General features: G+C 45.2%; 1 protein-coding gene and 1 long non-coding RNA gene across 3 annotated transcripts in view; both read left to right on the top strand.

Annotated features, from left to right (window-relative positions):
- The window catches only part of LOC111976337 (SH3 and multiple ankyrin repeat domains protein 1-like), a 42,889-nt gene extending 30,737 nt beyond the window's left edge, over window positions 1-12,152 (top strand). The window contains 9 exon segments of the mRNA XM_070447748.1: window positions 1,612-1,804; window positions 3,021-3,133; window positions 5,492-5,600; window positions 5,695-7,708; window positions 7,710-7,815; window positions 7,817-7,919; window positions 7,922-8,933; window positions 9,036-9,941; window positions 10,265-12,152. Coding sequence (XP_070303849.1) covers window positions 1,612-1,804; window positions 3,021-3,133; window positions 5,492-5,600; window positions 5,695-7,708; window positions 7,710-7,815; window positions 7,817-7,919; window positions 7,922-8,933; window positions 9,036-9,941; window positions 10,265-10,370 — 4,662 coding nt within the window. The 3' untranslated portion in view covers window positions 10,371-12,152.
- A 4,748-nt stretch (window positions 12,153-16,900) lies between these two features.
- LOC111976365 (uncharacterized) overlaps window positions 16,901-25,176 on the top strand; it is a 23,937-nt gene continuing 15,661 nt past the window's right edge. The window contains exons 1-3 of one of the 2 annotated variants that reach the window (XR_011481340.1): window positions 16,901-17,216; window positions 24,741-24,861; window positions 25,042-25,144. This is a non-coding gene — a long non-coding RNA (uncharacterized lncRNA). Of the gene's footprint in view, window positions 17,217-24,740; window positions 24,862-25,041; window positions 25,145-25,176 lie in introns of those variants that run through there. The other variant, XR_002878917.2, reaches the window with a different exon arrangement.

Here is a 25,176-nt window from a genome sequence, read left to right as displayed (position 1 = left end):
AGAGAGAGAGAGGAGAAGAGAGAGAGAGAGAGAGAGAGTTGTGTGGTGTGTTTTGTGTGTTGAGAGAGAGAGTGAGAGAAGTGTGTGAGAGAGAGTGAGAAGTAGAGAGATGTGTGTGTGTGTTATGTGTGTGAGAGAGAGAGATCAGAGAGAGAGAGAGAGAGAGAGAGAGAGAGAGAGGAGAGAAGAGAGAGAGGAAGAGAGAGAGAGAGAGAGAGAGAGAGAAGAGAGAGAGAGAGAGAGAGAGGAGAGAGAGAAGAGAGAAGAGATCAAAATCCTCTTGAAACACAAAAGGGACAGGGGTCAGATCTTACTTAGTGCCATTGATAGACTGTCCTCTTCTTATTAGGCACCTGGGAGGACTCGTACTCTAAAAGCAGAGGCAGTGTATTCATAGGACCTGAGCAGACTGATTTGAATGGGGCCTAAGGGCTGATGAAGTAATATAGCGAGATATTCACCTGCTTTCTTTTTCCACGGAGAGGCAGCTGAGCATATTAGAGAAAATAAGGTAATCATATTTATGCTCTGACAGTTACCCGAGACTGCTATTTCGCCATCTCTGTAATATACAAAAACAACATGAATGAATACAGCACATACTTTAACACGGATGATGACAATGATGATACACAACTCAACCTTTTCCCACCTTTCCACTGTCATCCATTGATTTGCCGAAAAGAAGAAATGAGCAGAGTTTAGTTATGCCATTGCATAATGTGGTGTTTCCGGAATGTGAACGACTCTCCATCTTTCCCACACAGAGCAAATGTCCATACATTCACTTGAAAGGACATTATCTCCATAGTATAGTCCTCCTCATTAAGCCATTGGTAAATAGAAAAAGAATCCGTACCTATACCAGTTAAGCCCCAAGGCTCCCTGCATCAACTCCACTTTAATATTTAATGGACTTTTTCCAACAACAAAAATTCTATGGGTGAGATGTGACATCCTTTTCTTTTCCTTTTCTCCGTGGTCATGCTTCCCAACCCTCCTTCTTCAATTGTCTTACCATGTCTTCCAGCTCTAATGTCATTGAGTTTGGACGCAGGCAATTGCAGGAGAGTCAGCCTCTTAGCCTGCGGGGGACTGCAAGGAGAAGGAGCAAACACGCACTTACTCTCGACTAGTGTGTTATAAACATACACCGTTGTAAACACTCATTATGTTTACTGCGATGCTAGTATACCTTTCTTCTTAGTTGGTCTCCTCTGTCTCTGGTTGCGGGCACCATGAACCTTGACCTCAGAGTGTTGCCACCTTGTCTGATCATGTTGACCACCTGCCTGCTGGCCCACCTTCACGACATGTGGACCATTGACCTACACACACACAACACACACACACACACACACACACACACACACACAACCACACACACACACACCACACACAACACACACACACACACCACACACACACAACACACCACACACACACACACACACACACAGAGAGCGAGAGATAACACGGGCTGGCAACAAGACTAAACTGTCATACTGCACTGTTTGAGTTCAAACTGAAAACAAATAAAAAAATCTACAACTTGATAGTCCGTACAAAAGTTGATCCCATGTTGATTTCCAGTCCTGCATAAACTCTCAGAATGACCAGCCTTTCAGGGATCCATACCTCAATAAGAGAAGGTCCCCCATCCTTAGGCCAGCCTCCAGGCCACACCGCCTCATCCACAGGATCCAGGTACTGCAGCGCGGGAATGCTGGGGTCGGCGTGAACTCCTCTATAGGAGTCTGCGCTGCAGAGAGGCAAGTCAAGAACAAGAGGACAAGGGAGAGAAGTAATACAATAGTGTTAAAGTGGTTGCAGGGAGTAGGATTGGAAGAAATGGTAAGAGAAATGCGAGAGGTGAAAGTTAAACTATAGAAGAGTAGAGGACTGTGGAAGCTGGAGATAGAGACATCCAGGGGTATTTCAGAGGAAGGCACTCACTTCACCTTTGGCTCCCCGAAGCACAAAGCCAAAGCCTCATTGCTTTCTCTGCAGGAGCACTGTCTTCTCTTAATATGTAGTCACTTAGAAGAATAAGAGGAAGGGAGGAGGAGAGGGGGGGGGGGGCAACGAGCAAGAGAGAGCAAGCTATATGACTTCTTTGAGTAAACAGAACGCCTCATTGTCATGCAAATTAAAGCATTTCTGAATCTGGGAGACAGGCTTATACTGCATCACATTATGAAATCACACTGCACCAAAAGATGGGGGGCTTGAGCATGTCATACAAAGAGCACCACCATACAACAGACACTCGTCAAACAGGTAGAGTCGGTGTCATATGGGCGAGGAGGAGTGTACTGGAGAGACCTCCCATAATCCAGATAATGTGCTGGCAGGAAGCACGTGGGAATGTACATAAAAAAAGAAATGCTGCATAGACACTTCACTGTTAATGGGAACTTATAAACACACCTGGAATACTGCATTGGCTTTCTTTCAGCTTTCACTGCACTAGCTAACTTGGTTACCTCTCATCTACTTCTCCACTTGATGATGTGAGGTAGGGATCTATGACGTACAGTAGGGATTATGATGTTACAGGTAGGGATCTTGAGTACAGTAGGTCGATGATGGTAGATCGATGAGTTACAGGTAGATTATGATGTAGAGGTAGATCTATGATTAGAGGTAGGATCTAATGTAGAGTAGGGATCTATGATGTACAGGTAGGATCTATGATGTACAGGTAGGATCTATGATGTACAGGTAGGATCTATGATGTACAGGTAGGATCTATGATGTAAAGGTAGGGATCTATGATGTAAGAGGGATCATAGTAAGGTAGGGATCTATGATGGTAGAAGGTAGGATCTAAGATGTTAGAAGGTAGGGATCTATGATGTAGAGGTAGGGATCTATGATGTAGAGGTAGGGATCTATGATGTAGAGGTACGGTGCTATTGATGTACATGGTTAGATCTATCTATGATGTACAGATCTCTCTCCTCCCGTTTTCCCTCTCTCTCACACATGCATACGCGCAAACTCTCTCTCTCTGTCAGATAAACTGGATGAGATCCTGGCAGCAGCTCAGCACACGATTGCGTCAGACGGACAGGGGCAGCGGGGTCACGGGGGGAAGAGAGAACGAACCAAGAGCATCGCCCCCAATGAGGTACTGCATCATTCTCAGCATTGTTAGTGCCACTAACAATGTTAGCGCCACTAACAAATGTATTTTTCTTAAAACTGCATTGTTGGTTCAGGGTTTGTAAGTAAGCATTTCACTGTAAGGTCTGCACCTGTTTTATTCGTTGCATGTGACAAATGCAATTTGATTTGATTTGATTTTAATCAATTACATTTTTGATGGGAGAATGTTGCAGAGTGTAGTGTAAATGCTTATTTTAGACTGGATCATGTTGATGAATTGTATTGTATTGTTGTATGTTTTAATTCTGTAATGTAATGACTGTTGCTGCCTTCTTAGCCAGGTCTCCAATGAAAAAGAGACTCTGGGTCTCAATGGGCTTTTCCTGGTTAAATAAAGGTTAAATAAAAAATATAAAAAAATATAAAAAAACACTCTACCATCAAATCAAAGTTTATTGGTCACATAAACATGGTTAGCAGATGTTATTGCGAGTGTAGCAAAATGCTTGTGCTTCTAGTTCCGACAGTGCAGTAATATCTAACATGTAATCTAACAATTCCACAACTACCTAATACACACAAATCTAAGTGAGGAATGGAATACGAATATATACATATAAATACATGAATGAGCAATGACAGAGCGGCATAGAGAAGATGCAATAGATGGTATAAAATACAGTATAACATATGAGATGAGTAATGCAAATATGTAAACATTATTAAAGTGGCCAATGATTTCAAGTCTGTATGTAAGCAGCAGCCTCTCTGTGTTAGTGATGGCTGTTTAACAGTCTGATGACCTTGAGATAGAAGATGTTCTTCAGTCTCTCGGTCTCAGCTTTGATGCACCTGTACTGACCTCGCCTTCTGAATGGAAGCGGGATGAACAGGCAGTGGCTCGGGTGGCTGTTGTCCTTGAGGATCTTTTTGGCCTTCCTGTGACATCGGGTGTTGTAAGTGTCCTGGAGGACAGGTAGTTTGCCCCCGGTGATGCGTTGCGCAGACCGCACCACCCTCTGGAGAGCCTTGCGGTTGTGGGCGGTGCAGTTGCTGTACCAGGAGGTGACACAGCCCGACAGGATGCTCTCAATTGTGTGTCTGTAAAAGTTTGTGAGGCTTTTAGGTGACAAGCCAAATTTCTTTAGCCTCCTGAGGTTGAAGAGGCGCTGTTGCGCCTTCACCACACTATCTGTGTAGGTGGACCATTTCAGTTTGTCCGTCGATGTCGATCGGGAGGTGCTCCCTCTGCTGTTTCCTGAAGTCCACGATCATCTCCTTCGTTTTGTTGACGTTGAGTGAGAGGTTGTTTTGCTACACCACACTCTGAGTGCCCTCACCTCCTCCCTGTAAGCTGTCCCGTTGATGTTGGTAATCAAGCCTACTACTGTTGTGTCGTTTGAAAACTTGATGATTGAGTTGGAGGCGTGCATGGCCACGCAGTCATGGGTGAATAGGGAGTACAGGAGGGGGCGGAGCACACACCCTTGTGGGGCCCCAGTGTTGAGGATCTGCGAAGTGGAGATGGTGTTACCTACCTTCACCACCTGGGGGCGGCCAGTCAGGAAGTCCAGGACCCAGTTRCACAGAGCGGGGTTGAGACCCAGGGCCTCAAGCTTAATGATGAGCTTGGAGGGTACTATGATGTTGAATTCTGAGCTATAGTCAATGAACAGCATTCTTACATAGGTATTTCTCTTGTCCAGATGGAATAGGGAAGTGTGCAGTGTTATGGCGATTGCATCGTCTGTGGACCTATTAGGGCGGTAAGCAAATTGAAGTGGGTCTAGGGTGACAGGTAAGGTGGAGGTGATATGATCCTTGACTAGCCTCTCGAAGCACTTCATGATGACAGAAGTGAGTGCTACGGGGCAATAGTAATTTAGTTCAGTTACCTTTGCCTTCTTGGGTACAGGAACAGTGGTGGCTATCTTGAAGCACGTAGGGACAGCAGACTGGGATACGGAGAGATTGAAACTGTCCGTAAACACACCAGCCAGCTGGTCTGCGCATGCTCTGAGGACACGGCTAGGGATGCCATCTGGGCCGGCAGCCCTGCGAGGGTTAACACGTTTAAATGTCTTACCCACTTCGGCCACAGAGAAGGAGAGCCCACAGTCCTCGGTAGCGGGCCACGTACCATGACTGTACTTGCAGAACCTACTGACCCTAGGGATCATACCCTCAATTCAGTGACTGTGTCTGCAATGCTGGATGTGAAATAGACCTCACAGCCTAGGATATTAACTCATTGCTTTCTCCATATTGCGTTATATCACTTTTACTCTCAATGCAAGTGTAATGCGCTGTCACTTTTTCCCCGTTCTCCACATCTCTCCCTGTGTGTCTTTCTTCTTTGTGTGTCTTGCAACACATTAAGCCAAGTCATGACCAGTTGGTCGGTGTAATGCCGCCTGGGTTTGGCTACAACCAGGGTCAGTATCCCCCCGGCCATCCGCATGGAGTAATGCTACGACAGAAATCTATTGGTAAGTCCTACCGATACAATTACTATGAAGGTTACTGTCAAAATTAACTTTGTTTTCCAACCAGATTGTCTGTGTAACTGTGTGCCCGTTTCAGGTGTGACGGAGGAGGAGAGGCAGTCCCTCCACACCCCGGCTATGAAACTGTCCCGTAGCCTGTCGGAGGACATCCCCCCTCCCCCCAGCACATCCGCCCCAGAACCTCCCTTGTCTGCTGGACCCCACACTGCTCGGAGGGGGGAGCAGTCTGCCCCCCAGCCACTGTCCTCCCAGGCCCAGGCCCACTACCAGGCCCTCTCCACCCAGCAACAAGCAGCTCACGATGCCCAGGCAGGTTGGGACAATCAACAGCATGGCATGACCACCACCCTCCAGAGAGGAGGGGGACAATACACAGGGGATCCCACGGAGGGGACGAGGAGAGGAGGGGGCAAAATGGGGGCATTGAGGAGGGACTACAGTAGTGCTACTCCACCTACAAGCGCAGCTCCCAAAACTCAACAGCAACCCCAGCAGCAACAGCAGCCCCAGCAACAGCAAGTGGCGGCCCGGGAGAGGATCGGAGGGGCAAGCAGGGGCGGGGGAGTCAGGAAGGGCGGGAGGGGCCCTCTAGTAAAGCAGCCCACAGTGGAAGGAGGGCTCGGCAGGCACCACAGAGGGGGGCAAGGCCAGGGGGGAAAAAGCTCAGGGGCCAAAGAGAAGAGCTCCATCCCCATCCCCACCATCATAGTCAAGGCTCCATCCACCAGCAGTGGCAGTGGCCGCAGCAGCCAGGGCAGCAGCATGGATGCCGAGCAACCGCCTCCCGACATAGACGACCCTACCTCCCCCCCTGCCTCTCCCGACACCCACACCACCCCCGGCCCGCCTTCCACCGTGGCCCCCTCACCACCCCAGCCCCCTGTCTCCTCCCCCATGACCCCTTCGACTGTCGCCCCCCAGCTGCCCCCTAACCTGGAGAACCTGGACTTCACCACCCAGTTTGGGGGGGCCTTTGTCGGGGCAGCGCGCCGGGACCGGGAACGTTTCCGTGACATGAGGAGGAAGAGTGCTTCCTTCTTCCTCTCCTCCGAAGAGGATGTCCAAGGGGAGGCGGGGGGAGGTGGAGGAGTATGGACCCAGCCCCTACAGGGGATGGGGATTGATGTCCCCACCCCCCGCCTCCGCCCCTCCAAGTCAATTGACGAGGGCATGTTCTCTAGGGACAATTACGTCCACTACGCCAGCAGTATGCCCCCTGCCTTTGGGCTGCCTGAGTACCACTCCCCTGTGATGGGCCAGGATGGCCAGCCCAAGTCCGCTCCCTCCAACTACGGCCCAGGCTCTCCAGCCACCACCTTCATCCACCCTCTGACTGGGAAAGTCCTGGACCCCTCGTCACCCCTGGGCCTGGCGCTGGCTGCACGAGAGAGGGCCCTCAAGGACGACCGGAGGACCCGACGGGAGGAGCGGCACTTTGGCCGGCAGATGTCCAGCGTGGGGGTGTTCCCTACATCTCTCCCGTCTCCCACGCCATCCCTGTTCTCCACATCCACCACCACCACCTCACACGCCTCACTGAACCGCCCACAGTCACCCAGGATATTACGCTTGGGAGGGGGAGGAGAGAGAGTGGAGAGGGACCAGGCGGCTGGAGCCAGAGAGGGCCTCAGAGTTCGCTTTTCAGAGGACAGAACCAATCAGTACCAGACCCAATATTACCAACAGAGTCCTAGAGACAGGGAGCCACCTGGCCCGCCCATGCAGCCGCCCGGCCCGCCGCCTCAGCCTGCACCCTGCAGACCTTCGTTCCTGCAGATGGAGAACAGTGCAAACGCTAGCTACATCCCCCAGTACACCCTCACCACAGCCCCAGCACACCCACATGAAGGTGGGGGAGAGGGAGGAGTTGGAGGGGGACTGGGGCTCATGGTTCTTCCCCCGCCTGCACCCTCGATAGATTTGGACGATGAGTTTGTCTTTGTTGACCCCCTGCCCCCTCCCTTGCAGTTCGCCAATGGCCAAGGCCAGCGAGAAATGCAGAGGGGATACCCTCAACAGCATCAGCACTCAGCTCAACACGTCTCTTCTGCCATGCCACCCCCACCGCCCCCCCTCCCTCATCCTAAAGTACTCACCAGGAGGCTTCCCTCCAACCGCCCCCTCCCCTCCCCCAGGCCGGGGACTCTGCCGCTCCAGCCTCACATCCTACGACAGCGAGGTGGCCAACCTCACCCAATAGGTCTATCTCTCCCGCTCCCTCGCCCCAGATATCTCCCCCTTCCTCCACCACTACAGCGCTCCATTTTACCCGCACCCACACCTCACTCCACAGACCCCAGCCATGTCGCATACACACCCTTCTTCAGTGACCCACCGTACCAGTTAACCCGCTAATATGGGTGCCCCTGCTCCCCAAATGACCTTAGCGCAGGACCGAGGCGCGGCCACCCTCACTACGACTGTGACCTACGCCACCACGATGACCGTGACCGCCGCCGCCACCAGTACCACCGCCTCTGCGCCGTCTTCAGACTACAATGTAGCTGGGACCGCCCCCAGAACTGCCGCCAGTGCTGCTGGCAAGGCAGGCGACCACCAACCCTCCAGGATGAAGACTGGAGACTGGCAGACAGAGACGGTGGTGGACTCTGGGATCGAGGAGCTGGACAGCCACAGCAGCGGTGACCAGCACCTGGAAATACTGGGAGTGAGTGAACTGACGGGTGAGAGAAGAGGAGGAGGAGGAGTGGAAGGGGATGGATGGGCTGGCGAGCACCCAGATCCTTATATGACCTACTCAGGTGGGCAAGCGTTTGAAGCACACCACGCCAAACACACGACCAAACCCACCGTGTATCCAAAGACGATGCAGTACAAAGAGGGCGGTATCAAGGACACAAGGGAAGCGTTGCGTCGACAGGTGAGCACCAACCCGCCCTACCAGAGCACCCCACCACACCCCCAGAGACAGGCTAACCCAGAGGAGGAGGCCAGGAGAGGAGAGGGAGGAGCAGCGGATGAGAGGATACAACGTAGACAGAGTCGACCAAAGATGGAGGACGGCTTCGGTTCCACCCTGGCTGCCTGTCTGGAGCGGCCCAACACCCTGGAGCCAAGGGGGTCAACCGAGGRGGTCGACCAGGGACAGGGCCTGGAGCGAGGCGAGGCCCAGAGGGACGGGATGTCTATTGAGGGGCGCAGGTTGCACTCGCCACTCTCGGGGGTGAAGGCCAGCATCATCAACGAGCTGAGCTCCAAGCTGCAGCAGATGAGCAATAAGAGCACAGACGACTGGGGTCAGTCTGAGATGCGAGGTCAGAGTCCCATTAGTCTGAGGTCACCCACAATGCACAGGTGAGGCTGCTGAGGTTTAGTCAATTCTAATTGTTTCACTAAGTGGCTCAACGGCATTGTGTACTGAGCACAGTAACCCCTTTTACTTTTCTTGTCTTTTAGATATTCTGGGGATTTCTCCGCCTCGTTTCAGAGCCCCCCCACAGCCCGCTCCACTTCCCCCTTACCCACCTCTTCCCCGCAGCATCGCCCGCCAATCCTCACCCCCAATCTCACCGCCACCCCCTCCGGCTCGCCCTCCCACCAGCCCACGCTGCAGCCCAACTGGACCCGCTCCCCCTCTCCCCAGATACCCACCTCCCCCTCTCACTTCTCCCACCCTCCTCTCTCCCCCACCTACTCACCCTATCCCACGTCACCCAAACATCGCACTAAGTATCGTGGAGCCAAGATTTTTGACTTCCAGTGTACCCCTGGTCCAGAGCTGAGGTCGTCTGTGTCCCGCCGGCGCGCCCCCAGCCCCCTCATATACTCCACAGACCGCCCCAGCCCCGCCCCTCCCAGACCCTCCTCCCTCCCCATCCTCCCCAGCACCCATGTCTACAACACCCCCTTTGATTTCCCCAATCCCCTCMCCCCTTCATCCCCAGSCCACACCCTAGGAGACTCTTACAACCCCTCCACCCCGCCTCTCTTCCCCACATCCCCACAACCTCCCAGTGCCCTCCTGGTCTCCCGCTCCCTTTCACCCACCCAGTTCCTCTCCAGCGCCTCCTCGCCCTCCATGCACCTGCCCCCCTCTCCATCCTGCCTCAACTACCCCCACCTCACCCCTCCTCCCCCGGCCAAGCCCTTCGCCATCAAGCCCCTGTCCTACTGGACGAAGTGGGACGTGGCYGACTGGCTGGCCTACCTAAACCTGGGGGAGCACCGGGAGCGCTTTCTGGACAACGAGATTGACGGCTCCCACCTGCCCTCCCTCACCAAGGACGACTTCCTGGACCTGGGGGTGACACGCGTCGGCCACCGCATGAACATCGAAAGAGCGCTGAAGAGACTGACTGACAGGTGAGGAAGGAGCGGCATGGACAGAGTCAACTCACAGACAGAGGCCACATGTCAGCCAAGTGGCGAGTGGAAATAAAGAGAGAGAAAAAGAAGGAACGGATGGAGAAGGAAAGACAAGTGCCTCTTTCCTTCCCTGCGAGCCAGATGAGTCCATCCCCCTTCCCTTTTTAGTCATGAAGCATTTATCCTTAGAGTTAATTTGCTAAGTTATTCCATCTCTCTCTCTCTCTCTCTCTCTCTCATATTTCATTTACTACATTCACTCCTTATTCATTTTCCATTCATTCTTATTTCTTGATTTACCCTCCTCCCTCTTTCCTCAGGCTCTTCTCTCCCATGCATGAGCCTAGCCCCTCCCCTGTGCCACAGACTGAGAGAGTGAAAGATGAGGTGACTCAGAGCTCAGAGAAAGACAGAGAAACAAACTGACTGAGATGAAAGCTAAAGAAGACCATTGGACACAAACAGACTGAGTTGGACCTCAGACAGGAAGCGATCGTGATGGACAAGGCTTAATCACGCCAAGAGAGATTTGGTATGAGTGGAATAGAATTGTTTGGGATCTTTCTTGAGATGAACATTGATTGCACGTGTTGGTCAAAAGAGGGTAGAAACACTTACGACACACAGTCGTGTCTAAAACGATACAATTTACACACGCTGTACAACTACTGATGAATAGGCTTTTAATTAACACATGGACACACACACATTTGACTGGTGATTCTCACACTCCATTTGCTGCCTGAGTTACAGTAAAAGGAGAAATGCGAACAAGAATCTTGAGATTGTAATGCTGCTACCCACACAGAGAGGGTAAGCCCATGGATTTACCAAAGGTGGTGGTGAAGTTCCTCTAATAAACAGTAAGGGCCACATTCAAACTTGTCCTGAGATTCATGCGMAAACTTTGACTTTACGCGTATTACGTCATGGGATTGGAAGCGATGGTTGGAATGTATAAACTTCAGAATATGGTCATAAAATGGAAAGGTACATTGATTGGTTTTGTACCAAGTGCTGATTGCAATCATTCATTTCAAATAGGTCAGGGTGCTATTGATATTTAATCATTCAAATGTGTGTTTTAATGACAAATATTCTAAAATATACAAAACATATAGTCATAAAATGACATAATTATTATCATGGTTATTATCTTTACAAATGCTGTCTGGAGTATGTCAGAGAGGGGCAAAGGAGAGTCAAATATGGGTTTGTTTTTCCCTGAGACATGGCTATAAGGTGTCCACAGCCATGTTTCAGAGTTTGCTATGAACTCATGTCATTTTACACTACACTAGCTACTTGTCATTCATTCATGATGTTGATGTTTACGAGTGTAGCACCATGTCCAGGAATGTGAGTGTCTTTTATCCCATGTTCACTCACACACAATCACACAATCACACACAATCACACAATCACACAATCAAAAAGGGCTTATACTGTGCGTCTGTCAGTCTTTCTGGTGTCTGGCTACCTTGGCCTTTATCCTCTGAGTGTTTGTCTGTGTATGAAGATCTGTTTGTCAGCCTGCCTTGTTACCCATGATCCTTTTACCCACCCTCTTGCCCCTCTCTCTTATGCCTTCTCCACAACTCAACGGCAGTTTTCGAAACATTTGAAAACGTAGAGATGTATATTTTGCACCAGTTGACAATCCTAACTTTGCCCTATTTCATAAACTTCTCTTCRAAAATCGGAAAACTTTTTCAGATCCACATATTTCAGAAAAAGACACGCACACACACACACACACACGCGCACACACACACACACAGGCTCTTTTAGATACCTATTTGCTATTGCCTTCGGTGAAATGTATTGATAGGTGAGGAATACACAAAAACTTTTTACACATAATTTATAGGTCTATATCAGTGATGGGCAACTTTGATGGGGGTGGGAGCCACAAAATCTGAACTCATCATGAGGGGCTGCAGTGGCTTACGGGTCTGCGTACCCACATCCATACCTACACATGCAGTCAGAGCTAGCCCTAGCCTTTTGGGGACCTAAGTGACAAGTTTGCTGCAATTCTACACATTCGGCCATGGGGTGGAGAGCAAATGTAGCAATTGCATAACACATTTCATGCAATTCTACTCATTTTGCCATAGGGTGGAAAGAAATGTTTGCAGTTTTGAATATAATATCTGTGTGAGAGTAACTAATAAAATCTATAGAAAATCAGTAATTCAAACATCATTACCGCAAGTTTCGATATCTGGCTGGACTAACTTACCAATCTAAAACAATTTAGCTGACAAAGGGCTAATTGAGTGACTGTCAGTGACTGACCTAACAAAAGCAAAACCCTAACTCAGTCCCCCCCAATTAATTTTTTATTTTCTTTGATATATACAGTGCCAGTCAAAAGTTTGGACACACCTACTCATTCATGGGTTTTTCTTCTTTAAAAAAAAACTATTTTCTACATTGTAGAATAATAGTGAAGACATCAAAACGTAAACCAATAACACATACGGAATATTGTAGTAACCAAAAAAGTGTTAAACAAATCAAAATAGATTTTAGATTCTTCAAAGTAGCCACCCTTTGCCTTGATGATAGCTCTGCATACTCTTGGAATTCTCTCAACCAGCTTCACCTGGAATTCTTTTCCAACAGTCTTTAAGGAGTTCCCACATATGCTGAGCACTTGTTGGCTGCTTTTCCTTCACTATGCGGTCCAACTCATCCCAAACCATCTCAATTGGGTTGAGGTTGGGTGATTGTGGAGGCCAGGTTATCTGATGCAGCACTCCATCACTCTCCTTCTTAGTCAAATAGTTAATTGTCCTGTTGAAAAACAAATGATAGTCCCACTAAGCGCAAAACAGATGGAATGGTGTATCGCTGCAGAACGCTGTGGTAGCTATGCTGGTTAAGTGTGCCTTGAATTCTAAATAAATCATTGACAGTGTCACCAGCAAAGCACCCCCACACCATTACACCTCCTCCTCCATGCTCCTGGTGGGAACAACACATGGGAGATCAATGGTTTACCTGACAATCTGTGTCTCTCACAAGACACAGCCGGGTCGGACCCGAAAAATCTCAAATTTGGACTTATCAGACCAAAGCACAGATTTCCAAAGGTCTAATGTACATTGCTTGTTTCTTGGCCCAAGCAAGTCTCGCCTCTTTATTGGTGAACTTTAGTAGTGGTTTCTTTGCAGCAATTCGACATGAAGTCCTGATTCACACAGTCTCCGCTGAACAGTTGATGTTGAGATGTGTCTGTTACTTGAACTCTGTGAAGCATTTATTTGGGCTGCAATTTCTGGAGGCTGGTAACTCTAGGTAACTTTGGGTCTTCCTTTCCTGTGCGGTCCTCATGAGACCAGTTTCATCATAGGGCTTGATGGTTTTTGCGACTGCACTTGAAGAAACTTTCCAAAGTTCTTGAAATGTTTCCGGATTGACTGACCTTCATGTCTTAAAGTAATGATGGACTATCGTTTCTCTTTGCTTATTTGAGCTGTTCTTGCCATCATAGGACTTGATCTTTTACCATATAGGGCTGTCTTCTGTATACCATCCCTACCATGTCACAACACAACTGATTGGCTCAAAACAGCATAAGAAGGAAATAAATTCCACAAATGAACTTTTTAACAAGGCCACCTGTTAATTGAAATGCATTCCAGGTGACTACCTCCTGAAGCTGGTTGAGAGAATTCCGGAGTGTGCAAGCTGTCATCAAGGCGAAGTGGTCTACTTTGAAGAATCTCAAATTAATTTGATTTGATTAACACTTTCTGGTTACTACATGATTCCGTATGTGTTATTTCATAGTTTTGAGTCTTCACTATTATTCTACAATGTAAAAATAGTTTAAAAAAAAAAGAAACTTGAATGAGTAGGTGTGTCAACATTTGACTGGTGTGTTTGTTATATACAAATAAAAAATATATATAAAAAAATATATATTATAAATAATGATATATATATATATATATATATATAGTATTATATAGATAATATATATATATATATATAATATATATAAATATATATATATATATATATCATTATTTATATATTTTTTGTATTGATCCGCGGGCCCTGTAAAGAGAGGCGGCCCGCAGATTGCCCTTCTGGCCTATATAATAATTGATTATGATAATGACAATAATACATAAATATACGTATAATTTAACAATAATATATATAATCAATGATTAGGTATATGTAAACATTTTAAAACTACAGAATCCTCTGTTTCTTCCAAATAGTGTGAGAAACTTTTTGAAGCTACTTGTTTTGTTTCGTTCTCTTTATTTTTTATTTCCGGTAAATGCTTTTCTATAACTGCTCTACTAGTCCACCTTACCTACTCTATTATTCCTGTGAAACTAATGCACAACAACACCCAACATTCTTCAGGGTTGTTGCCATTCAGAAACCTTCTGATGGAAATGATTGAGCGGAGTGTAGAAAGCATTATGTTCTATAATTTAAAGAGTATTTTAGGCTGGTAATATAAACATATGATTATGATGAATATATTACAGATGAGCAAATGTATGCAGAAATAAGATGTATTTATGAAGTTTTGTTTAAAATGAAATACAGAAATATACTGATAAATACGATAAGAGTTATAACTAAGGTGTTGAAATAAATGCTGATAAACTATTGAACTGTTTTGATATTTTTCCCTCTCTGAATCAAAGTATCTACATTGGCAAGAAAAAGTATGTGAACCGCCTTTGCCAATTAGACCTGGATTTCTGCATAAATTGGTCATAACATTTGATCTGATCTTCATCTAAGTCACAACAATAGACAAACACAGTCTGCTTAAACTAATAACACACAAACAATTATACGTTTTCATGTCTTTATTGAACACACCGTGTAAAGATTCACAGTGTAGAGTGGAAAAAGTATGTGAATCCTTGGATTTAATAACTGGTTGACCCTCCTTTGGGAGCGAGAAACTCAACCAAATGTTTTCTGTATTTGCGGATCAGACCTGCACAACGATCAGGAGGAATTTTGGACCATTCATCTTTACAAAACTGTTTCAGTTCAGCAATATTCTTGGGATGTCTGGTGTGAACCACTCTCGAGATCATGACACAGTATTTTAAATCGCGTTGATGTCAGTGACTGGGCCAGTCCAGAAGGCATATTTTCTTCTGTTGAACCCATTCTGTTGTTGATTTATGGGTCGGTGTCCTGTTGCATCACCTTACTTCTGTTGAGCTTCAATTGACGGACATAGCCTTACATTCTCCTGCAAAATGTCTTGATAAACTTGGGAATTCATTTTTCCGTCGATGATAGCAAGCTGTCCAGGCCCTGAGGCAGCAAAGCAGCCCCAAACCATGATGCTCCCTCTACCATACTTTACTGTTGGGATGAGGCTTTAATGTTGGTGTGCTGTGCCTTTTTGTTCTCCACACGTAGTGTTGTGTGATCCTTCAAAACAACTCAAATTTGGTTTAATCTGTCCACAGAATATTTTGCCAGTAGCGCTGTGGAACATCCAGGTGCTCTTTTGCGAACTTCAGATGTGCAGCACAGTTTTTTTGGGGACATCAGATCAAATTGGCTTCTTCCGTGATGTCCTCCCATGAACACCATTCTTGTTAAGTGTTTTACATATCGTAGACTCGTCAACAGAGATGTGAGCATGTTCCAGAGATTTCTGTAAGTCTTTAGCTGACACTCTAGGGTTCTTCATTGAGCATTCAGCGCTGTGCTCTTGCAGTCATCTTTGCAGGACGGCCACTCATAGGGAGAGTAGCAACAGTGCTGAACTTTCTGCATTTATAGACAATTTGTCTTATCGTGGACTAATGAACATCATGGCTTTTAGAGATACTTTTGTAACCCTTTCCAGCTTTATGCAAGTCAACAATTCTTAATCTTAGGTCTTCTAAGATCTCTTTTGTTCAAGACATGGTTCACATCAAGCAATGCTTCTTGTGAATAGCAAACTCAAATTTTGTGAGTGTTTTTTATAGGGTAAGGCAGGTCTAACCAACATCGTCGATCTCATCTCATTGATTCGACTCCAGGTTAGTTGACTCCTGACTCCAATTAGCTTTTGGAAAAGTCATTAGACTAGGGGTTCACATACTTTTTCCAACCTACACTGTGAATGTTTAAATGATGTATTCAATATAGACAAGAAAAATTCAATAATTTGTGTGTTATTAGTTTAAGCACGCTATGTTCGTCTATTGTTGTGACTAAGATGAAGATCAGATCAAATTTTATGACTAATTTATGCAGAAATCCAGGTAATTCCAAAGGGCTCACATACTTTTTCTTGCAACTGTAGGTTCACATAAAGATAGACAGCTAGGTTCACTGTTTGTTCTGTTATGATTGACTCATTTGGCAGCTTCTCCTCCTCCCAGCCCACCAGCTGCCTTACACCATATTGTTCTCATGTTCAAGATTACTTCAGATCTGGACGAATGAGGAAAAGAGGCCACTAAGTACTTCGATTCATCTGATGTAGTCATACACTGTAGGAGGTAAGGTGGGTCTTTAAGAAGTGGGTAGTCAAGGATAAAAACGGAGAAACCAGCTAACGGTTAATGAGAAGTCATTCCTTGACACACTTGTACAGTTGGTTTCCAGGACCCACTGCATCAGGGAAACCCCAACCCTCACTTTGAACGCAAGCAGTGTGTCAGCATGCACAATATGCGGTCTTGGAGTATGCGGCATAGTCTCTTTGGCAGTTTGGACAAATTCCGTCACATCAGAGAATGGAGTGTTGCAAAGGAATGGGGGGATACCTAGTCAGTTGTACAACTGCAGGCATTCAAAGGTGCCCAGGGTGAATGTGACAGTTCACAGGGCCACTCCCTACACACACACTAATAAGCTCACATGATGCGGTGCCACATTGTGACACGAAGCTGTGCAGAGGGTTGAAATAAACTTTGCATACACTCGTGTCAACACTACAGTTCTTCAGGGCCATATTGAGAGAGGGAGGGAGGGAAGGAAAGGAGGAGGATGAAGTTTCTTCCAGCTGTTTTTGTAATTGACTATACAGTAGCAGTTGTAGAGAGAGAGAGAGAGAGAGGGACAGTGAGAGAGCAAGAAGGGGTAGACAAAACAAATCATCTGACACAGAGTTTCAAGGAAACTACGGGACGAAAAAAATGAGGGATAGGGAGAGAGTGAGTGAATAGAGCAAGACTTGAATAACAACTTCAAAAAAGAGCGAGGAAGTTGACCCAACAGTGGAATGAGTATTAGGATAAAACAGCACTGCTAACAGCGGAGGAGTGAAAGGTAAGAATGATCATTATTTTCCTCTTGCCTACCAATCATTGTATGATTTTCATGCAAATTCACTGTCTTTGTCTGACTTTTGTTGGCTCTGACTTGGTGACTCACTCTTTCAGATCACACTGGTGTGTGTAACTTTACGTGCCAGGGAAAAGTGTGTCAGTGAGTGAGGAGCATGTTTTGTGGAAGAGACACGGAGAGAAAAAGGGACAGAGAGAAAGTCTGAATGGCCCAAGAACTAACAAGTGGTCACTTGAGTAATCACTAGTGATTCAGAGAGACATGTAAGTGAGGATTTCTCCCAGACATAGTTTTCATTTTTGTCATGTTTGAATGAGGACTTTGTTATTTCAATGAAATTTAACACAACTTGAATGTATTTTTATTGGACTTATAGTCTAACTGTTCAGTGTTATGAAACTGAGCAAAGACAAACTAGCCAATTGACACTCATAAAACCTAGTCCCCTACCTTACCTCAGCATGCTGATATAATAAAACAAAGTGGATATGGTGGGACTATATTTAAACCAGAACAACAATTCTGTGACATTTATCAACAGTAGGCCTACTKTACTGTTATGTCATGACATACGAGACCAGCTGAGAGAGGGACAGGCTAGATAAACACAGCAGCAAGGGGGACGACTGTTGTGAGACAGAACCTCGGTTCTTCTCTTCTCTCGGCTTTAGTCTTGTGATGAAGTGCGGTTATTCAGTTTCGCACAAAGGAAATGATCACTCCGAAAATAAAGTGCCAATGTGTTATGTTTAAAACTAACACAAGGTTATGTCAGTTGAAGACGTTTTCTGATCAGTACAAGATAATACAGATCCATACACAAACACACAAGCACTCAGAGACACTTACAGGCCTATTATTGTCTCCACAAAGCTTTGACTTTGAACTAGAGTAGGCCTATTAATTGTTTTCCAAACCCAAACTTTCTCCCCTCGCACTTTGTTGCCATGTCTTCCATGTTAAAGGGGCATACTGTAAGTGAGAGGAGAAGATGTTTCAGCTAATAGGGAGGCCGTTAGTCAGAGCCAGCGAAAGATGACCTCTCCCTCCTGTTTATTTTTGGACAGCAGCAGGAAGAATGTTGGAGCTGGGGTGTTCTATTCTTGCTGTTAGATTCCAGCCTATGAATTCCAGTCTCGGAATGGTACCCCACTTACTCACGATAGGTTCCGATTTAGCATAGACGTCAGCAATGTAATGTATAAATTATAGCTGCGAGCTGCAATGAATTGGGTTCACAGGATGACAGAAAAGACACCATATCAGTTGGATAACAGAGCAAGCACTCTATCATTTAGGAACTCTCTTCCTTTATGTTCAACCAGTGAAAGCATTACCATGTTTATCTCTCAATACCACAAGGATGATGCAAGTGAAGTTTAGTCTAGTGCTGTAGGTTGGTTATCCTTAAATGGAGCAGGTAATTATTCTTAAAGTCATGACTTAATGAATTGAGTTTATACACAGTACCAGTCAAAAGTTTGGACACACCTACTCATTCAAGGGTTTTTCTTTATTTTCACTATTTACCACATTGTAGAATAATAGTGAAGACATCAAAACTATGAAATAAAACATATGGAATCATGTAGTAACCAGAAAAGTGTTAATCAAATCAAAATATATTTGAGATTTGAGATTTTTCAAAGTAGCCACCCTTCGCCTTGATGACAGCTTTGCACACTCTTGGCATTCTCTCAAACAGCTTCATGAGGTAGTCACTTGGAATGCTTTTCCAACAGTTTTGAAGGACAAAAGTAAAAAATAAAGAAAAACACTGGAATGGGTAGGTGTTTGGCCGCCCAGCCAAAMTGAGCAATTTGGGGAGAAGGGCCTTGGTCAGGGAGATGACCAAGAACCCGGTGGTTCGGAGTTCCTATGTGGCGCTCCAGAGTTCCTCTGTGGAGATGGGAGTACCTCCCAGAAGGAGAACCATCTCTGCAGCACTCCACCAATCAGGCCTTCATGGTAATGGCCAGACGGAAGCCACTCCTCAGTAAAAGGCACATGACAGCCTGCATAGAGTTTGCCAAAAGGCACCTAAAGGACTCTCAGACCATGAGAAACAAGATTATCTTTGGTCTGAATGCCAGGTGTCACGTCTGGAGGAAACCTGGCACCATCTCTACGGTGAAGCATGGTGGTGGCAGCATCATGCTGTGGGGATGTTTTTCAGTGGCAGGGACTGGGAGACTTGATGAGAGATCCTTGATGAAAACCAGCTCCAGAGCGCTCAGAACCTCAGACTGGGTTGAAGGTTCACCTCCAACAGGACAACGACCCTAAGCACACAGCCAAGACAAAGCAGGAGTGGCTTCGGGACAAGTCTCTGAATGTCCTTGAGTGGCCCAGCCAGAGCCCGGAATTGAACCCGATCGAACATCTCTGGAGAGACCTGAAAATAGCTGTACAGCGACGCTCTCCATCCAACCTGACAGAGCTTGAGAGGATCTGCAGAGAATAATGGGAGAAACTCCCCAAATACAGGTGTGCCAAGCTTGTAGCGTCATACCTAAGAAGACTCGAGGCTGTAATCACTGCCAAAGGTGCTTCAACAAAATACTGAGTAAGGGGTCTGAATACCTATATAAATGTGATATGAACGTCTTTTTTTGTACATTTGGGAAAAAATCTAAAAAACTGTTTTTACTTTGTTATTGTGGGGTATTGTGTGTAGACTGATGAATAAGGCTGCAACGTAACAAAATGTTGAAAAAGTGAAGGGGTCTGAATACTTTCCGATTGCACTGTATATGTTATTGATCCTTGAGGCAAATTTGTTCAACGTGAGAAAAAACACCTACATACAAAGTTTAAAGTCTCTATGTCAAACGGGGCGCCGGATATGAGGGTTTAACTCAGACTGCTTATAACAGCGCCACCTATAGGCCAAACTGTGCTATTATTTTAGACAAAGTTTCTGTGTGCCAAATTGGGGGGGAAAAACGTTACCAATCTAGGCTTGAGTTATTCGACCGTGTAAAGGAAAAAATTATTGGAATCCAGTGAATAACAATAGGTTTCACGGTTTCGCTGTGAACCCCTAATAATGTTTCATCAAGTCGCTGCTGGTTCCAGCACTGTAGGCTCACAGTAAGAGTTGGATGTTTTTTGTAAATTCTGTAAATTCCTAATCATATTTAATCATTTTGAATTTGAGTACAGTCTGAACAAATCTTTACTAATTATGTCATCAAGCCAAAAATGTTAAACATTTAATTAAGTATGGTCACTGGCATGCACATTTCAGATTTATGAGCTAAGACAGATTTTAATTGTGTAATAATATATCTGTTGATATACTTCATGTAATGATGCAATCTCTGTGAAAGCACTGTAAGGTGGTTGTTCATGATCTTCCCCTTTCTTCTTCTACGACGTCCCCAGAAATGTCGACGCTCCCCAGAGAACCCCCTGAGGACACCCGGATGCAGAGTTTCTGGATGATAAAAAAATCAACATAACATTTTACAATAGTTTGAGGCTACCATTAACGGATGATCTACACTACATGACCAAAAGTATGTGGACACCTGCTCGTCAAACATGTCATTCCAAAATCATAKGCATTTATATGGAGTTGGTCCGCCSTTTGCTGCTCTAACAGCCTCCTGGGAAGGCTTTCCACTAGATGTTGGAACATCGCTGCTCGGACTTGATTGGGCGATTAGGCCTGGCTCGCAGTCAGCATTCCAATTCATCCCAAAGGTGTTCGATAGGGTTGAGGTCTGGGCTCTGTGCAGGCCAGTCAAGTTCTTCCACACCGATCGACAAACCATTTCTGTATGGACCTCACTTTGTGCATGGGGGTATTGTCATGCTGAAACAAGAAAGGGCCTTCTGCAAACTGCTGCCACAAAGTTGGAAGCACAGACTCGTCTAAAATGTAATTGTATGCTGTCGCGTTAAGATTTCCTATTCACTGGAACCAATGGGCCTAGCCCGAACCATGAAAATCAGCCCGAGACCATTATTCCTCCTCCACCAAACTTTACAGTTGGCACTATGCATTGGGGCATGTAGCGTTCTCCTGGCATCCGCCAAACCCAGATTTGTCTGTCGGACTGCCAGATGATGAAGCGTGATTCATCACTTCAGAGAACACATTTCCACTGCTCCAGAGTCCAATGGCAGCAAGCTTTACACCACTGCATCCGGCGCTTGGCATTGCGCATGGTGATCTTAGGCTTGTGTGCGGCTGCTCGGCCATGGAAACCCATTTCCTGAAGCTCCAGACAAACAGTTCTTCTGCTGATTTTGCTTCCAGAGGCAGTTTGGAACTCGGTAGTGAGTGCTGCAACCGAGGACAGATGATTCTTATGCGCTTCAGCAGTCGGCAGTCCCATTCTGTGAGCTTATGTGGCCTACCACTTCGCGGCTGAGCTGTTGTTGCTCCTAGACATTTCCACTTCACAATAACAGCTCTTACAGTTAACCAGGGCAACTTTACCAGGGCATTAATTTGACGAACTGACTTGTTGGAAAGGTGACATCATATGACGGTGCCACGTTAAAAGTCACTGAACTCTTCCGTAAGGTCATTCTACTGCCAATGTTTGTCTATGCTCGATTTTATACACTTGTCAGCAACGGGTGTGGCTGAAATAGCCGAATCCACTCATTTGAAGGGGTGTCCACATACTTTTGTATAAGTAGTGTATGTTTTGATTTCTAAGACTTTGTAAGTTTTATATCATTCACAACTAAAGTTGCCAAATAACTCTAAATCTTGCATATAGGACCTGTTTCAAATAACTCTAAATCTAGCATTTAGGACCTGTTTCAAATAACTCTAAATCTTGCATTATAGGACCTGTTTCAAATAACTCTAAATCTAGCATTTAGGACCTGTTTCAAATAACTCTAAATCTTGCATATAGGACCTGTTTCAATAACTCTAAATCTAGCATTTAGGACCTGTTTCAAATAACTCTAAATCTAGCATATAGGACCTGTTTCAAATAACTCTAAATCTAGCATTTAGGACCTGTTTCAAATAACTCTAAATCTAGCATATAGGACCTGTTTCAAATAACTCTAAATCTAGCATTTAGGACCTGTTTTCAAATACTCTAAATCTAGCATATAGGACCTGTTTCAAATAACTCTAAATCTAGCATATAGGACCTGTTTCAAATAACTCTAAATCTAGCATATAGGACCTGTTTCAATAACTCTAAATCTAGATATAGGACCTGTTTCAAATACTCTAAATCTAGCATTTAGGACCTGTTTCAAATAACTCTAAATCTAGCATATAGGACCTGTTTCAAATAACTCTAAATCTAGCATATAGGACCTGTTTCAAATGATCATGTTTATGCTCATATGTGCATTTGGTTCGGAATAGAAAACATTATTTCAATTATTATTCAATTATATTCTTCTACTATAAAATCATATCATATAAAATAATGTTGTTGAACTAATAAGCATATCTTGTCAGCTAAACAAACAAGCCTACTGCCTACGGCATGGAGCATAGCAAGATAGCATACAGTAGACCATCTCATATTCTGTTCTTCTGAAATAGGCCAGATGAAGTGAGGAAGAACAGATTTCACCAAAGTTCTGTCTAGCAACAGAGGTGTATTGGCTGTTCAGATGTGTAAGGAGGAGACTTAAATAGGAGGAAGGGTTCAATACCAGTGCTTGTGTGAACATGTCTTTGTCTGTTCAGCTGTCTGACACTTTGGGTGAATCAACTTGGTTTGAGCTCTTCACAGTTGTCCGTCAGTTTTTACCCAGTTATTTAGAACCTAAAACTAAAATGTAGCTGTTGCAAAGGCGTGCATCAGCGACTTGTGGAGTCCTGGAGATACTAAACGTGTCATCTTAATTAATGGGCATTCCTCTGAGACCGGCAGTCTTTTGCATGACAATAACCGGCTGACAAAAGTTAATGACCACCACAGCCCTATCTACAGCGCATTTGTAAAGTATTCAGACCCCTTGACTTTTTCCACATTTTGGAAATGTTACAACCTTATTCTAAATTGTATTAAGTTGTTTTTTTCCCTCATAAATCTACACACAATACACCATAATGACAATGTTTATTAAAAAATCATATCACATTTACATAAGTATTCAGACCCTTTACTCAGTACTTTGTTGAAGCATCTTTGGCAGCGATTACAGCATCGAGTCTTCTTGGGTATGACGCTACTTGCTTGCCACACCTGTATTTGGGGAATTTCTCCCATTCCTCTCTGCAGATCCTCTCAAGCTCTGTCATGTTAGATGGGGAGCATTGTTGCACAGCTATTTTCAGGTCTCTAGAGATCTGTCAGCGACCATCGGGTTCTTGGTCACCTCCCTGACCAAGGCCCTTTTCCCCCGATTGCTCAGTTTGGCCGGGCAGCCAGCTCTGGGAAGAGTCTTGGTGGTTCCAAACTACTTCCATTTCAGAATGATGGAGGCCACTGTGTTCTTGGGGACCTTCAATGCTGCAGACATTTTTTGGTACACTTCCACAGATCTGTGCCTCGACACAACCCTGTCTTGGAGCTCTACGGACAATACCTTCAACCTCATGGCTTGGTTTTTGCTCTGACATGCACTGTCAACTGTGGGACCTTATACAGACAGGTGTGTGCCTTTCCAAATCAATTGAATTTAACACAGGTGGACTCCAATGAAGTTGTAAAAACATCTCAAGGATGTTTAATGGAAACAGGATGCACCTGAGCTCAATTTCGAGTCTCAAAGCAAAGGGTCAGAATACTAATGTAAATAAGGTATTTATGTTTTTTATTTTGAATACATTTGCAAAAATGTATAAAAACCTGTTTTTTGCTTTGTCATTATGGGGTATTTTGTGTAGAAAAAAAATATTGAATCCATTTTAGAATAAGACCGTAACAACAAAATGTGGAAAAAGTCAAGGGGTATGAATGATCTGTTCTGCCAGTCACATTCTGTTAAAGGGACCTTTACTGAAGCACACACGTCCCTGGGTCGCTCCTCTTTTCAGTTCGCTGCAGCTAGCGACTAGAATGAGCTGCAAAAAACACTCAAACTGGACAGTTTTATCTCCATCTCATCATTTAAAGACTCACTCATGGACACTCTTACTGACAGTTGTGGCTGCTTCGCGGGATGCATTGTTGTCTCTTGTCTCTTCTTGCCTTTGTGCTGTTGTCTGTGCCAAATAATGTTTGTACCATGTTTTGTGCTGCTACCACGTTGTTGGCATGTGGTGTAGCAATGCTATGTTGTTGTCTTAGGTCTCTCTTTATGTCGTTTTGTGGTGTCTCTCTTGTCGTGATGTGTGTTTTGTATTTTATTTTCTTTAATCCCGGCCCCCGTCCCCGCAGGAGGCCTTTTGCCTTTTGGAAGGTCGTCATTGTAAAGAAGAATTTGTTCTTATTAACTGACTTGCCTAGTTAAATAAAGGTTAAATAAAATACAATAAAATAAAAAAAAGGAATACTTTCCAAAGGCACTGTATATACAGTATATTAATATCCTCTCCCATTCTATCTGTCTCTATATGTCTGTCAGTGTGAAGACTGTTTATAGTGAACTTCACCACACTCTCATGTCCATCAGTGAGACAGACGATCTGAGATGGTGGAAGAACAACCACGGCCCAGGCATGCCCACTGACTGGCCAACGATAAAGGTATACAACTGTAACTCATTACAGTGACCTTTGAACTTTGCTAGTGTTGATAGGCTTTTTACTACCAGCCATATATAGAGCTCTGATTACTACTGTATACATACCATGTGTTGTGAGAAATCAAATGATATGGAGAGAGTTTAATGAGAAGGAAGAACTAACGCTTATCTGTATCATCAGGAATGGATCGCACCTGTAAAGAAGCCGAAAAATAAAAAAAGAGACAAGAAAGGCCATAAGGATAAACCGTAAGCTGTGTGTGTGTGTGTGTGTGTGTGTGTGTGTGTGTGTGTGTGTGTGTGTGTGTGTGTGTGT

The sequence above is a fragment of the Salvelinus sp. IW2-2015 genome, linkage group LG17 (genome assembly GCF_002910315.2).
Source record: "Salvelinus sp. IW2-2015 linkage group LG17, ASM291031v2, whole genome shotgun sequence".
In the NCBI taxonomy this organism is placed as follows: Eukaryota; Metazoa; Chordata; class Actinopteri; order Salmoniformes; family Salmonidae; genus Salvelinus; species Salvelinus sp. IW2-2015.
The sequence above is the reverse complement of the archived record's forward strand: the minus strand, read 5'-3'. Positions and strand labels throughout refer to the sequence as shown.